A 16,966-nucleotide genomic window follows, 5' to 3' on the forward strand; every position below is an offset into this window, starting at 1 on the left:
CTCGTAATCCCAGCATTCAGGAGGCTGAGACATGAGGATTATGTTTCGTGGTTAGCCTCAGCTACTTAGGCCCTTTGCAACTCAGTGGGACCCTGTTTTAAAATAAAGAATAAAAAATAGGCCTGGGGGTGTAGCTTGGAGGTAGAATGCCCCTGGGTTCCATCCCCAGTACTAAAAATAAAAAATAAAAATAGGATTAAAAACAATTGCTAATAGTAAAAATAGAACAATTAAAATTCTGTAATAAAAAATGTATGAATGCTCTCTTTCTTTCTTTCAAAATATCTGATTATACTCACCTTTCTTCCTGTGCTGAGATGACACCATGTTTACATGATATGTAGTGAGTTTAAGTGCAGCAGCAAAGCTAACATCAATTTTTCTTTCTTCACAATTTCTTATATATATATTTGTTCTTAGTAGTTCTTAGCAATTTTATCTTGCAGTTATTTCTCTTATTAAATGGAGAATTTTTACCTATTTGGCATATCTGAATTGCATCACTATTCTTGTGTTTTGAGATCATTATTGAGTAAAATAAGAGAACTTGAACTCAGCACTGAGCTACAATAGGTAGTCAATCTGATATCAGAAACAGCTACATATTACTAATGGGCAGAAAATGTGTACCATGTGTATATACAGAACAAAAGAAGAACACATCCTGAGCAGTATAGGACAATTTGAAATTATACCAAGTTGGTCAGAATAATAAAACAATTCAAAGTTCACAAATTGCTTATTTCTGAAATGCATTTTAATTAGAACCCGAGAATGAGTCAAAAGAATTAAAGAAGTTCTTTCTGATATCTGCTAAATAGTATGTCAGCTCATGTTGAGTTTTAAGTATATCTTAGAATCATGTCATGATCTGCTGAAAATCATTCATTCAAACTGAATCTAACCAGCTTCTTTTCTGGGCAATTTATGTTAGCTCAAACTATACTTGTGTAGATAACATCTGATCAAAGAATTTTCTGGGGCTCTATATACCTTGATTTTGGTAGAGACTAAAAAATAATTTGTGCTCCAATATCAATATATTAAATTTATTTTCTCTTTTCCTAATATATATCAGCACAATCTAATGCAGTATAAAAATAATATTATATGTGATATAGTTGAATAAATGTATATAGCAATTTATCTTTGATTATTATTGTCCCATATTAAAACTGTAGCCATTCAAAAAACATCTTGAGTGGTATAAAAAAAATACAGAAGCCATAATTGTGTGCAACTTAAAAAATACTATGCATTTTGGTTTTAAATTCAGAGGTGTAGCTAGGCTTGGTGACACACTTGGAAGGTTGAGACAGGAAGACCTTGGGTTCACAGCCAGCCTCAGCTACTTAGTGAGGCCCTCTGCAACTTAGTGAAACCTGTTTCAAAATAAAGAATAAAAAATAGTAATAGGGGTGTACCTGAGATGTAGAATGCTCTATTTCCAGTATTGCAAAAAAATGAAAAAGAAAAACAAGTGTAAATCATTATATGTAATTGTCAAGATAGATATATTAAAGATGTGCAATATTCAGAAGGTCAGTGATGAGACTTTTTTGTGCTGAATTGATTCCCAATGATATTATATTTGAACAGATAAAGATCCTGTTATTTTACAATAAAGATACGAACATTACCTAAAAAATTTGATAAATTTTAGATAGGTAGCCTATGTAAAAAAGAGGATTTTTTTTCAGTTAGTATGATAGCAAGACAAAAAATACTTTTGAAATTGTAAAGACTTTTTAAGATGAAGTATGGAGAAATGTTTGCCTGCTTTTAAAGATTGCTTGACCTCATCATCTCCTGTATTGCCTTTAATGGAGAAATTTTTAATTGTAATATTTCTTATGTTTTCATTGGTGGAATAATAGAACAAACAGAAACTACATAGTTATTGAAAGTAATTATAATAAACAATGAGTAAACTTTCAATATTATTTAGCCATATTCTATTTTTTTCTTCCATGATTTTTATTTATTTTTTTAACAATTTTTTATTGAACATAAATAGTATACATTTAAACTATATTTGGTGCCCTCTCCCCCTGCCCCGTTTTCCCTTCCCCCCTCCCACCAATGGTTGTCCAGGTTAACCATGTCATATTCATAATTTTACACATGTTCAGAGGTAAATCCTCATTAATCAAGATCAGTCTTCCTCCTCTCCTATCTTACCATTCAAACTTTGCTGATATTTCCCTTCCCTTATCTGGAGTCCCACTGGTATCCTCTGTGTTTCCTAGTTGGGTACATATTCTATTTTTTGAAGTTATCTGGATAATCCCTTGAAAATACATTTTTCTATAAAACGTTTTCAGGCAAATTAAAACTAGACATTTCATAATTTTTTTCTTTATAATAGTGTGTTATTCAGATTGTTGGTGGTGAATTCTATTTGTAAGGAAAATCTGGTCAAAGTTGGGAAATAATTTGTATATAATGACATATATTGTGATAATACCATATTTTCCAGGTCTATTCATTTTTCTGCAAATGACATAATTTTGTTCTTCTTTATTGCTTAGCAGAATCACATTGTATGTATATCCCACAATTTTTCAATTTGTTCATCTGTTAATGGGCACTTAGGTTGATTCCATAGTTTGGCTATTGTGAATTTTGCTGTTCTAAGCATGGATATGCACATACCACTTTAATATTCTAATTTCAGTCCCTTTGGAAAGTTACCCAGGAGTGGTATAGACGAATCATATGGTGGATCCATTCTCAATTTTCAGAGGATTCTCCACACTGATTGCCAGAGCATGTGTACCAAATTGCAGTCCAACCAACCATGTAGAAGAATTCCTATTTCCCCACATCCTCATAACCATTTATTGTTGTTTGACGTTTTGATGATTGTCATTCTGATTGGGGTTAGATGGAATCTTGGTGTAGTTTTTATTTGCATTCCCCTAATTTCAGATGTTGTTAAACATTATTTTATATAGTTATTGACCATTTGTATTTCTTCTTTTGTGAAGTGTCTATCTACTACAGTTGACCATGTATTTATTAAATTTTTAGTGTTGTCTTTTAATTACTTTGTATATTCTAGATATTAGTCCTCTATCAGAAGAGTAGTTGGCAAAGATCTTTTCACTTTTTAGGCTCTCTTTAATTTTGATGGTTTTCTTTGATGAACAGAAACATTTAAGTTTAATGCAATCTCATTTATTAATTCTTTTTTTTTTTTAATTTCCTGAGCTTCAGGAGTCTTATTGAGAAAGTTTCTACCCTTGCTCCTATGTAGACTATTGGAAGTAAGGAACACAAAGGTCTTTCTCCAGTCTCTGGTCTAATTTCTAAGACTTTGATTTATCCTTGAGTTGTCTCTTGTGGAGGGTGAGAGGTAGGGATTTTATTTCATTTTTCTACAAATGGATAACCATTTTTCCCAACATCATTTGTTGAAAAGATTGTCTTCTTTTTTAAAATTTTCTTTTATTTTTTATTGGTGCACTGTATTCATACATCATAATGGGATAATAATTTGTGTAGACATACATGCACACATCGCTCAGTTAGCCCCTACCCCCAGTTAGCCCCTACCCAATCCCCACACCATTCCCTCACCATCCATCCTTCCCATGCTTGGCTTAGTGGTTGACTTCTTTAATGAATGGTTTTAGCACCTTTCTCAAAAATCAATTTGCTATAAGTTGCTGTAAGTCTGTAGATTTGTTTCTTTACCTTCTTTTCTATTGGTCTATGAATCTGTTATTGTTCCAATATCATGCTGTTTATATTACTAAAGCTCTACAGTTTAATTGGAAGTCAGGTATAATTTTCATAAGGTTCTTTTTTTTTTTTTTTTTTTTACGGGTCTGGTGATGGAACCCAGAGACATCTGCCCTCCGAGCTACACACCCTGCCCAATTTTTTTTCATTCTTTATTTTGAAACAGGGTCTCACTGAGTTGCAGAGGGCCTCACTAAGCAGCTAAGGCTGTCTGCGAACCGTGATCCTCCGGTCTCAGCCTCCCAAATGCTGGGACTACAAGCATGTGGCTCCTATAAGGTTCTTATTAGTGAGAATTGCTTTATCTAATCTGGGTCCTTTGTTTCTCCATATGCAATTTAGGATTGATTTTTCTAGATTCGTGAAAAATGACATTTACATTTGATAGCATTAACTCTGTGGATCACTTTTGGTAGAATAGTCATTTTTATAATATTTATTCTGCCTATCCAAGAGTATGAGAGACCTTTCCATCTTCTAAGATTTTCTCCAATTTCTTTCTCTAGTGTTTTATAATTTTCATTGTAGAGTTATTTTAATTCCTTAGTTACATTTGTGTGTAGATATTTTCAGTAGATTGCTTTCTGTATATTTTAGTAGATTAATGGTTGACATAAATTTTTTTTAGATTGATTTTATATATTGCTACTTTTCTAAATTTGTTATCATCCCTGAACGTCTTTTAGCTGAGTTTTTTGGGTCTTATAAACATAAGATCATCTGCAAATAGAAATAATTTTAAATGTTTTTTTTTCTATTTGTAATCTTTTGATATGATTCTCTTGCCTTATTGCTCTGGCAAGAGCCTTGAGTACTGTTATTGAAAACAGGTGGTGATAGTGAGCTTCCTTATCTTGTTTCTGAGTTTAAAGGAAATGATCACAGGTTTTACCCATTCAATATGATGTGGGCTTTAGGTTTATTTTATTTTGTCTTAATGTTGTTAAGGTAAGATTCTTCTATTCTGATTGTCTGCAGTGTTTTTAAGATGAAAGGTGGATTTTGTCAAATGCTTTTTCAGCATCTACTGAGATTGTCATGTTGTAATTATCTGGTGAATGATATTTTTGATTTGCATATACTGAGCCAGGCTTGCATCCATGGAATGAAACCAACTTGGTCATGGTATACAATTTTCTTGATATGGTTTTTTGATACTGTATCACATACATTCTTACCAGGTCCTCATGCAGTACTTTCTCTGTGCACTTACCCCTAAAGTCTTTTTTTCTTATAAGAACATTTAGGAATTACCCTTATAACTTTATTTAACCTAAATTATCTCCTTAAGAAATTCTCTGCAATCCAGGCAGGGTAGCACATACCTGTAAGTCTTGTACAGGTGGGAGGGTGAGGCAGGAGAATTGCAAGTTTGCAACCAGCCTCAGCGATTTAGCAAGGCCCTCAACAGCTTAGGGAAACCCTGGTTCAAAATAAAGATAAAAAATAAGTCTGGGAGTATAGCTCATAGGTTGAACAGCCCTGGGCTCAATCCTCAGTACCACAGGGGACAAAATACTCTCTTTAAATAGATTTTAGGGTTTTAACATATGACTTCACAGACACAAATTAAGTGAGGGGACATTTAGTTCATAATAGGGAATGGCATTGACATTGTCTAACTTTATTCTGTATAGACCTTGCTAAAACTGAGCCTCTTACTAAGAGAAAAAAATGATTCTATTAAACTTTTGGTATTAAATGGTGCATATGCTAAGGTAAAATGAAATCTGAACTTATTTTCTGGAGACAGTTAATATTACTTGTTCACTCTGATTACATACAGATAGAAGTTCTGGTATTTTATTTCCCGTCTATTGTATCATCATCGTGCATGCATCCTAGAGATTGTTGCTTTAGAAGAATGGCCAGGAAACCTTGTGACTGATCACCATAGGCAACTTTAATTCTTCTTTTCCACCTAACACACACTGGGTCATTTTTAACTGAGACATTTTAACATTTGGCTCTTGTTCTGGAGGTATAAGGTCAAGGAGCCATATCTGGTGATGGTCTCTTGCTAGTGGAGTGCCATGTCAGTGGGGAGCATAACATGAGACAGGACACATGGGAGGGTATATATCCTCTTCTCTCTCCCCCTTACAAAGCCTCCAGTATGTAATCTTGGGTACTCTACCAGGATGACTTTATCTGATCCTAATCACTTCCCAAAGGCCCTACCTCTAAACACCATGGTCAAATTAAGTTTCCACAGTTTGAAAACATGCTCAAACTATATCCACACCATAGCAGATATGTTTGGAAATTATCATTTTGGAAAATAAAAATGCTGCCAACTCTCTATTAACCTATTAACATAGAGTGGGAAGAGGACACAGGAGGCTAGTTCAGATGCAAATGTGATATGAGATGGCTCTCTAAGGCAGATGTATTTAAAACAAGCCAAGTGTGATGGCTTATGCCTGTAATCCCAGTACTTGTCCAAGAGACAGGAGAATAGCAGTTTTGTGGCTAATCTCAGTAGCTTAGCATGACTCTCAACAATTTAGGAAGACCCTATTTTAACATTTAACAAATAAGTAAATAAAATAAAGTAAAAAAGGGCTGGGAGTTTACTTGCAGGTAGAATGCCCCAGGGTTTAATTTCTAGGAACGAACACACACACACACACACACACACACACACACACACACTACAAATATATTTTATGAAAATGTTCAAATAGTTTATTTTATTATCTGAGTTTTTCTTACAATTCCCTGACTGCCCCCCTCTTTATCTTTCTTTTTCAAATGATAATTTTAGGGGAACTTCACTTTAAAAGTGTTAGACTCTACTTCGTATTTTCTAAATACTGCAAGGAACAGCCAGTCAGAGCTGCCTTTTTATTTATTTTTTCCCCTGGTACTACAGATGGAACTCAGGGACATTCTAACTCCAAGCTACACTACCAGTCCTATTTTTTAGTCTTTATTTTGAAACAGGGTCTCACTGAGTTGCAAGGGACCTCACTAAGTAGCTGAGGCTGTCTGTGAACCATGTTCCTCCTGTCTCAGCCTCTCAAGTGCTGGGATTATAAACTTGTGCCAGGACACCCAGTGTGAGCTGCTTTCTTTGTCAGCTAATTTCCCCCTTCTTTCTGTCTTCCTCACCTCCATCACAGTCAAATACTAGTTCACCTTCAACACAGTCAAGGCATCATCTTGAAAATTAAGTTACCTGCCGTTTTCAAAGTTTTCTCCCTGTAACCCAAGATGCCCCTCAATTCTCAGTGAGGCTAGTCTCTCACCAGAACAAGAAAAGGAAAGTGTTTGAGGCTGTAACTGTCACTTCAAGGTCAGAAATTCTTCAAAATAAATTCTGAGCTTTGTTCTGCACTGCTTTCTGTACCACCTTCTCTGTCTTTCTCCAAATTACTTGTTTAAAGAAAAAAAAAATACTCTTGGGGAAAGGGTAGGAAACCTTCTAGTTCCTCTGATGGCACAAGAAACATTTTTGCAGAGAGCTTTAGACAAACTGCAGAGATCTGCTCCCGCACAAAGGAGCAGCTCCTAGGCTAAGAGGCTGCTGCTTGGAGACACATCTGCTGCATCTTGTCCAGGTGGAGGGGTGTTCCTGACTTGCACAAGGTACCATGTAAAAATGTAATGGTTCCTACATAATTATGAATAATATGCTTGTTCTGATATTTAAGTACCTCTGTAGTTCACAGCAGTTTTAATTATTTTTCTTCAAAATATGCTATCTTTTGGTTCTTTTTTCAATGTTTTTTTCATATCACCATTTATCTATCCCCAGAAAATTGAAAGTAGACTGCAATTCATTTTTCCTGGATTATAGACTGCAGGGGAGAGGAGCAAAGCTAGTGATGGAAAATTAGACAGGCATCATATCATGGCTGGCCTCTGTGCAATGCTAAGGGGTTTGGCAGGGAGAAGCCTTAGGTGACAGAGTGACATGTTCTGATTTGCATTTTAGAAAGATCACTCTAGTGTCTCTTGAGCAGTGGCAGTCAGGGGCGTGGGAAGTGGTGAGACTTTGTGCTGGAGAAGGTGAGAAAGTAAAGTGTTCCCAAAATGAGTAGGATGAAGAATTAAGTGGGCACACTCAGTTTAGACCTGGACCAGAACAGGCAGAAGAATACTGATGTTCACTCTGATGGCTGAGTGTGAAAGTTTACTGGGCAAGAAGCATAATTGGGGGAAAAAATCAAATGAATTTTATTTTGGTGATGCAGGCATAACTTTATTATACTCAAGTAGAAATGTATACTATGTAGTTGGGTTCATGGAGTGAAGATTAAGTTAAGAATAGCTTTGCACAAAATAAAGATTTTCTAATGTCTTTAAAATCCCAGGCATTTGACACAATCTCAAGTCTTTTGGCTAATTTTTGGATAGTTTTTGTCATGCTGTTTTTTGTTTGCTTTGTTACTGAGGATTAAACCCAGGGGCATCTATCTCCAAACTATACCCCTAGCCCTATTTTATTTTGATACAGGATCTTGCTACTTTGCAGAAGCTGGCCTCGAATCTGCAATCCTCCTTCTAAGCCTCCCAAGTACAGCAGTATGATGGCCTAATTTTTAAAAGTTGTGAACATGGGTTGACTTGGTAGTGTGGGAACTGGATCTGTAGCTCTCTTCAGTCCTCCTTTCAACTCAGCATGCATCTTTCCTAATACTCTGATCTCCTGCTTCAGGGCATGTGGCCTGCTCTCCGGATTGGCTGCTATTCAGCACATCATTGGAGGGCTGTTCTTTGCTTCCTATATGCCATTTATTACTTCCCACTTTATTCTGATATTTTTTTCTTCAAGTGTTAAACTGGACCGTTTTTTACCAACTGGAAAACTTCCTAGTATCTCATTTGGGAGATATAAGACTAGATGGTGCCCTCTCAAAAAAAAAAAAAAAAAAAAAAAAGGATTAGGAACTGAAGTCTTATGATTTAGCACTTAGGTCTTGTTTCTTAACCTTACCTGTGCACTAGAGTAACAGGACATTTGAAAAATACTGATAGTCATGCCATAGGCAAAAGAAAAAAAAAATCAGTGACACTCTCTGGAGGAAGAACTCAGACAAGTTTTTAACAGTCCTCCAAGTGATTCCAGTATTTGTCTTGGGTGAAGACACATTGAATCAGCAGAATCACTGGGGAACTCATCCTAAATTGAAATTCTCAGGTTCTACCCTTAAGCTACTAAGTCATCTACTCTGTGATGGCAACCAGCAACTTGTATTTTAAAAAGACTTCTGGGTGATTACAATTAATGCTTTGATTTGAAAGGCTTTACCAGCTATGGTGGTACATGCCTATAATCCCAGTACTTCGGAGACTGATACAGGAAGATTATAAGTTTGAGGTCAGCCTTAGCAACTTATTAAGGTTCTTAGCAACTTAGCTAAACCCTATTTTAAAACTTAAAAAAAATAGAGCTGGGGTTATAGCTCAAAGTTTGAATGCTCCTAGGTTCAAACCTCAATACCACACACAAAAAAAATTCCAAAGCTTCTAATGTAGACGTTGTTTTATTTACACTCTCAATATTCTTTGTCATCTTTTGGAAGAAATAGCTGATTTTTGGCCAGGGTGGAGGAGGAGTATTCTTTTGGTTATATACACTGAACTCTGTTTCCTAGATTAAAACGATCCTCCTTCTTTTAATTATATTTATCTTCCCAGTTTAAATTCTTAAGGCCCACAATTTCTGATCCATTTTGAAATTCCACAGTGTAAGTTAATTTACCTGAGGCTTCTACCTATTGCAGTTCTAGAATTTGTTTTTAGCTGTTAAATCAGTAGCTAGTTATAATCTAGCTTCAACCTACTATTATTTTTTATTGCATTGGCCCTGTTTCTTACTTCTTGGCTTTGTAGGTGTGTGTGTGTGTGTGTGTTTTAATTCTAATCTTATACACTCTGGTTCTCTAGGAGAGAGTGGAGATAATAAAATTGCCAAATGTCTTAGTCATTCTAACAGCTATAATCTAAAAGACTTGAGCATACAACTTAGAGGAAGATTTATTTGTTCATGGTTTTCCTTGGAAATTTGGGGGTTTAGTCCATGTAAGGCTGGGGACTGCAGATCTCAGGGCATGGCAGAAGCAAGTGGAAGAAGGGAGAGCATACAGCTTTACTCTCACATCATGGAGGTTAGAAGCAAGAGAGAAAGCGCACAGGGGAGAAAGAACTATATGTAATCCCCAAGGCTGCACCTCTAGGGACCCATCTTCTCTAGTCACACTCTACAGGCCCAGGCCACTGTGCAGATAAATCCACTACAATGGATTACAGTGGAATTATCCACTGCTGAGAGTATAACCAAGCTCCACTTTCAACATTGCCACCTAGTTTCCATGAGGGCTAGGGGGCATTCTGTTTTCAAACTATTATACCAGATAATATACATAACACACAGTGGAGCTTAAATTTAAAATAAACAAAAAATGTGCAGTCTAATAAATTAAGTAATTCATCTAAAACACCAATATAGCTAGACCTAACAATACATTTTTGTATTTTAAATGTGAACTATAAGTTTTTGGTTTGGGGTTTTTTTTTTTGGTACTGGGGTTCCTGGAAGCCCTTCTACCTTGGGGCTATGCTCCCAGACCTATGTTTTATATATTTTTTATTTGGAAACAGGGTCTCCTAAGCCAGCGCGTCTGGCTTCGAACCTGCGCGATCCTCCTGTCTCCGCTTCCCCAGCGCGGGGATTACAAGCGTGCGCCACCACACTCGGCGAACCAAAAGTTTTCAGAAATTCTAATTTTAATAATGAGACTCAAATTTTAGTATAGCTCAATAAAATATATATTCTGAATGTCTTCAAAGCAAGTTATAAATTTTTATCATATATTTTAAGCAAAGCATTATCAAATCTCTAAAAATTGATCATTCTGGAATATAATAGCTGAATTATACCTTATAATTTTTAATTTGGAACAAAACTCTTTATATTTATCAAATTATGTTTGCATTGCAGAATATAGTGTAATTAGATCCAGTGGTAGACTGTTTTATACACCACAGAAGGCAGTGGAAAGAGCACTCACATTTAGGTAAAAGCAGCTGGGATTTTGTGCTAGGTTCCTTCTGTGTGACCTTTAGAAGTTCACCTGCCCTTCCATTTGCTCATCTTTAACAGGAGGTGTATTGACACATCACTTATGATTTATGGTGATTACATGAAGTAATCTGACTTGCTTATATTCAGAGCCTAGCAAAGTTCTGAAACATAGGAAGCACTCATTAAATATTTTCATGTAGCCTACTCAATGTAAGAGCAATGATTATCCTTAGGCTGCAGTGCTCGCTCACTCTTTTTCATATTTATAAATACCTTCAATACCTCTACTAGAGAATATATAACTTTGATAGGGCTGCCATAATAAAGCCCTATAGGCCAGATGATGTAACAGAAAAAGATTTTTTTCCCCACAGTTCTGGAGGTGAGAAGTCTGACATCAGGGTGACAGCAGAGCTGGTTTCTTTTGAGGTTGCCTCCTTGGCCTTTAGTGGCCTTTTAAGTGTGTCTAAATTTCCCTGCTTATAGGGATGCTAGTCATACTGGATTAGGGCCACCAGAAAGCCGGTATTTGAGTTCAATTACCTTTCAAGGACTTTGTCTCCAGACACCATCACAGTATGAGACGCTGGGCTGAGGCCTCAGCATAAGCACATGGAGGGGTTCACACTTGTAACTGTGAGGCAGAAATAGTCACAGTCATTTGCACACGACATAAACAGTTTTCAAATTTTAATAATTTCTAAAATTTTTGGTATATTCATGTCAACCATAGCATGAGGCAAAACAAAAAAAAAAAAAAAGAAAGAAAAGAAAGTTGAGGCAAATTAATGTGACTCCAAGTAAAAATCTCAGTAAAAACATCAAAGTTCTTCAGAGGAACTCTTTAAAAAGAATAATATTTAAGAAGAGATATTTAAAAGAGATAAATCCACAGAGACTGCGTGAGATGGCCCTATTTAAACATTTTCTGTTATGAAATGCAATGGGAGATATTTTAAGGAATTTTTATTTCCCCACTCATCTCACAGGTATTTAGGGAATATGTACATCATGTTCAGTTCAAAAGAATGCAAAAGCACTATGAAGAACACAGAGAAGTGCTAGGCAGGATTCTTGTTCTCAGAAACAAGAATCTCAGCTTTCATCTCTGGATAAGGAGTCAAAATTAGTACAAATGAAACCAAGAGGAAAAGTATTAATTATGTGACACCAAGTGATTCTGTCTGTAGACACCTTAGCATCCTTGAGGGAGAGGTGCCAATCTGGAAAGGCTTCACTGAAGGTGACATTACAGTTGTGCATTGCATGGTGAATACAATGTGCAGAGAAAGGTGTGGAAACACGTGAATAACGGAATCGTGCCTGTTTCCTTCATACCATTAGTAACAGACAGCTTCCTTTATTATTTTTTCTGTATGTTTGTTTATTTCATCTTTATCTCTCTTGCTAGAATGCAGGGTCTACACAGCCCGTTATTTACCTTGTCGTTTATCCTTTTCTCATTCATTATCTCTAATGGCGCTTTATACTTAATAGATGCCTCTATTAGTCCACTTTCTATTGCAAATAGCATGATATTTTAGACAAATAAAAATTTGAATGAAAAGAGGATTATTTGTTCTCATAATGACCAGAGGCCACATTTGGTAAAATGTTCTTGCTCACAGTCGCCAGAGGTAAAGGGTGCAAAAGAAGACACAGGGTCCTCGGTTTATGCTTTATGTGACGGAGAAGAATTTCAGGAAATGCCAGTCAGAGACAAAGACACAGATTTATTTAAGAAAGTAGGAAATACATACTCAAGGTGGATTATAGCCAACCCTAAAAGTGGGAGCTACTTTTCTGAGACTCCAAGAATCATTTATAGAGGACATTCATGGAGGGTGGGCACAGAGAGGCATGTGAGCAAGGTCTTGGTCTGGAAGTCACAAGGCTCATTGATGCAGGGTGAGCATCTTTCAGGTCTGACCTTCACTGGCTTTGCTTAACCTGTTCAAGGACAGCCAACAATGTCTGAGGAGATTGCTCTCTGGAGTAGCGCCAAAGGAGATTCCTCTTTTGTGTGACCTGTGTTGTATGATACCTGGCATGTCAGATACCTCTCTAAGAATGCTCAACAGTGCTCAGGGGCACATGTAAATTCCTCAGAAGTTTTTGGTGGTATCAGTCCTTGCCACAGCTTCCATATTAAAGTTACATTTTCCATGTTCCCCTTATGTCTCCTATCTCCAGATTTATTTTATTTCTTCTACAGCATCAAGAGACAGAGAATGCATCCATATGTCTCTTTTGGTCTCTCTCCTTCTTATACAGTCACAAGTATTTAATGATGGGGCTTCCAACTTGATCTGCTTTTCTAACCCCGATCATCTCCTAAAGGCTCCATCTCTGCACTCCATAGTTGATTAAGTCTCCACCCTTAATATCTCACAATACAGATTACAATTTAACACATCAAATAACATCCGAATCATAGCAATACCGAACATTAGGTGAATAAATAAGTCAATTTTGTAAGACTGGAGAGTTGAAAGAAAGTCTCAGCACATAGATACATTCAGTTTATGTAGGGTTTAAAAATGATAGAGAATTTTAGCTGGGTGTGGTGGTCACACCTGTAATCTGAAATACTTGAAAGACTGAAGAAGGAAAATAGCAGGTTCACAGCTAGCCTCAGCAATTTTGAGAGACGTCTGCAACTTAGTAAAACTCTGTTTCAAAAATTTAAAAAAAAATAAAATAGGGTTGAGAGTGTAGCTCAGCGGTACAATGCGCCTAGATTCAAACCTCATTAACATACACACACATGCACACAAACACACACACTAGATAATTTTTAATTTCAACCAATATATCATTAAAAGATTTTGAGGAATCTTAAGATTAAAGAGTGAATAAAGATATGTTTTTCAAAAAGATTATGACAACCTAGAATAATTTTTGGGCAGGGTTTCACTAAGTTGCTGAGGTTTTTTTTTTCAAACTTGATATCTTCCTAAGTTTCTTTCTTTCTTTCTTTCTTTCTTTCTTTCTTCCTTTCTTTCTTTCTTTCTTTCTTTTTATGGTACTGGAATAGAACCCAGGGGCTTTCTACCTCTGGGATGCACTCCCAGATCTATTTTGTATTTCTCTAATTGAAAAGGAAGAAGGAAAAATTGAAAAATATTTTTAAAAATTTAAAGAATGATTTTTGTAATTTCCTTTGAAACAAGATATTATGAAAGAAATCAGAAAATATTCTATTATAACAGATTTTTATATTGTTTAATAAGACAACTATAATCCTCTTAAAAAAGATGCTTTCTTTTTTATAGATAAGAAACTGTGGTGGGCAGATCAAAACTTAGCTCAACTGGGAACCTGCAACAAAAGAGATGGAAGAAACCCCACCATCCTCCGAAACAAGACCTCTGGGGTTGTCCACATGAAAGTGTATGATAAGGAAGCACAGCAAGGTAGGTTGCACTAGTGGAGGGGTGCCACATTTTGATTACATAATGTTCTCTTTTTCCATGCCATTTGTTCAGTTCAGTGGTAGGCGGTTCCCATTTTTGTTTCTAATAAAAAAAGGGGGGTCACAATGATAATGTTGCTGAATATTGTAGGAGAAATATTTTTCACATAAGGTGCATAATGAGCTTATGAAACATTAGCAAAGCTGCTTTAAGAAACTTGTTAGATCTTCAAATAAATTTTATCTAGTTCTCAAATTAAAAACAGAAGAGTAAGAAAAATATCTCAAGAAAATACATACAATGTATAATTAAACCAAGACACTGAATGAATTATGGGACTTCAAGTGGACTGTGTGGATATAAGAATTTTGTATCCAAGAATACTACATTGTTTGGCTGCAAGCATTTTGCATTTTTGTTTCTGCTTGTCCAAATGGTACATAGTGAAATGGAGTGAGAGAACTAACAGATGGTTTACATAGGTGGACTTGTCACACTGCCCAAGTGGCAATTGGATTAGAGATGTCAGCCAGTACAACTCCCCACCTGCTAGTCTTTTCTTAGTTTTTGTTTCATGACCCATGACATGAGAATAATTCTCTTCCTTAAAAAAAAAAGAAACTTTTTTCTATATTCTACTTTCTTAGTTTAGTTTCAATCATGAAGATCATTAGCTTCATACATGCCTCTTCCTAAGAAAAATTTTCAAGAAAAATTTGGACACAAAGAAAAAGATTTTGTCTGAAGGATTGTAGGCATGTAGATAAAAGCAAAGAAGTGTAGGCAGAACTGAGATCCGAGGGTATCACAGTTTCCAAAGACAGGTGACAACCATCAAGCAGGAAAGATTTATTGATGAAACTGAGACCTTGCCTGCCCAAGGAGATAAAATGCAGCAGAATCTGGCTTTTCTTTCCATTACAGACCACCGGGCAAATTTTGGTCTGAGATCCTTACTTGCTAGGGTTAGAGAGAGGAAAATGTATTTCTTTTTCCTGAAAACAAATGAACAAACAAAAAAAAAACTTAAAAGAAAAAAAATTGTCTTAGGAATCAGTCTGAAGTGATTACTGGGTTCTTTGAATATTTAAAAGACATCACTCTCTCATAGGCATAAATCGGTATTCATTCTCTAACATTTTAAAAAATAATTGTGTATAATAATTAACAGGTATATTTTTACTAGAGATTCACTAATACAACATTTTTTGTATAAAAATCAATAATTTTGGTTGGGAGCATAACTCAGTGATACAGTGCTTGTTACTCTCATGTGTGAGGCCCTTCAGCACAGAATATATACCTAAATAAACATACAAATAAACAAACAACTATTAAATATACAAACAAAACAAAAATAATTAAATAAATGAGTTTGCTTATATTCCAGTAATGAAAAATATTGTATAATTGGGACTAAAGTGATAGTAGCCAATAAATAAAATGCATCAGTATTTTCATGCTTTTAAAAACATTATCTGTTAAGTCCAATAAAAACTTTCAGTATTATTGTACATCTAGTGCATGGTGTGCATAGTGTATATGTAGGAGGCTATCTGAAAACAAAAGATTAGAAAATACAAACTACAAAGAAGGAGAGTCAGGAGGAAGTAGGAGAGGAAGAAAGAAAAGGAGAGAGATAGAAAGAGAACAAATAAAATGAGCATCACTTTTTTATAATGTGAAAAAGCACATGTTTTATTTGAGATTAAATTAATATATCAAATTTTTAATGGACCTGCTGGGCATGGTGGGGCACCTCTGTAATCTCAGTACTTGGGAGGCTGAGACAGGAGCATCACAGGCTTGAGGATAGCCTTTGCAATCCTCTCCGTAAGCTGGTGAGACTTTCACATATAAGAAAAAAAAAAAAAAAGAGGGTTTAGGGTGTAACTCAGAGGTAACATGTCTCTTGGCTCAATCCCCAGTATACCTCCAAAATAAAAACTCTGGATACAGTTGCAATGAAGTTTCTGGGAGAAAATATTTATTATCCTTGGGTCATTATACTCTTGTTAACAAGATTTTCCTTATTTTAAAACTTCATCCAGTAGGTACCATTGAGTGTTCTATGCACTGTGAACATATTATCCAACTGAAAAAGCCTCTAGCACTTAGAAATCAGTAGTATAATATGACTTAAGATGATGCGATGAAAACAGCATTGCCACTGGAAGAACATGCTGAAAAAGCATCTGTATTAAAGACATGCCTTTAACAGAATCACTGCAGGTAGCTTAAAAGCTTCATTACGATGAAGTATGAGCAATTGAGGACTCTTTAAGGTGTTAACATTACTACCTCTTTGGATTCTAAAGTACGATTAGCTACCTCATTTATTATTTTTGACACAGATCACTGGAGAATTGAGATTTTCTTGTTAGTCAAATGGACTGCCCCGCTTCACAACTCATTTGGGGCATGAGGTTTGTACATCAGTATCATTATAAAATATTAATCCAAGCTAGTATATCTAACTTAATAGATAATCATGACATGAATTACTTTAAAATCATCATACATTTTCCTGTTTCTACCTATGGGAAGATAATTATTGTAAATAATTAGTGTATTATTTACTTTTTATTTTTCTCTCACTATTGCTATCACCACAGAGACTATTTATAAACTGTGTATTATTGGTATAAAACATAATTTTTAAATGATTAATTTGTTATTAAATTAATATAAATACTAAGATGTTATTAATATATTAAATAACATATAGAATACCAATATATTATAAACTATCAATATATTAATTTGTTAC

General features: G+C 35.4%; 1 protein-coding gene across 1 annotated transcript in view; it reads left to right on the plus strand.

Annotated features, from left to right (window-relative positions):
- The window catches only part of LRP1B (LDL receptor related protein 1B), a 1,956,425-nt gene that overhangs the window by 1,365,578 nt on the left and 573,881 nt on the right, over positions 1-16,966 (plus strand). Inside the window, exon 33 of the mRNA XM_080689945.1 lies at positions 14,056-14,196. Within this exon, the coding sequence (XP_080546071.1) occupies positions 14,056-14,196 (141 nt within the window). The remainder of the gene's footprint in view (positions 1-14,055; positions 14,197-16,966) is intronic.

The sequence above is a fragment of the Muscardinus avellanarius genome (genome assembly GCF_963383645.1).
Source record: "Muscardinus avellanarius genome assembly, chromosome: 2".
Taxonomy (NCBI): domain Eukaryota; kingdom Metazoa; phylum Chordata; class Mammalia; order Rodentia; family Gliridae; genus Muscardinus; species Muscardinus avellanarius.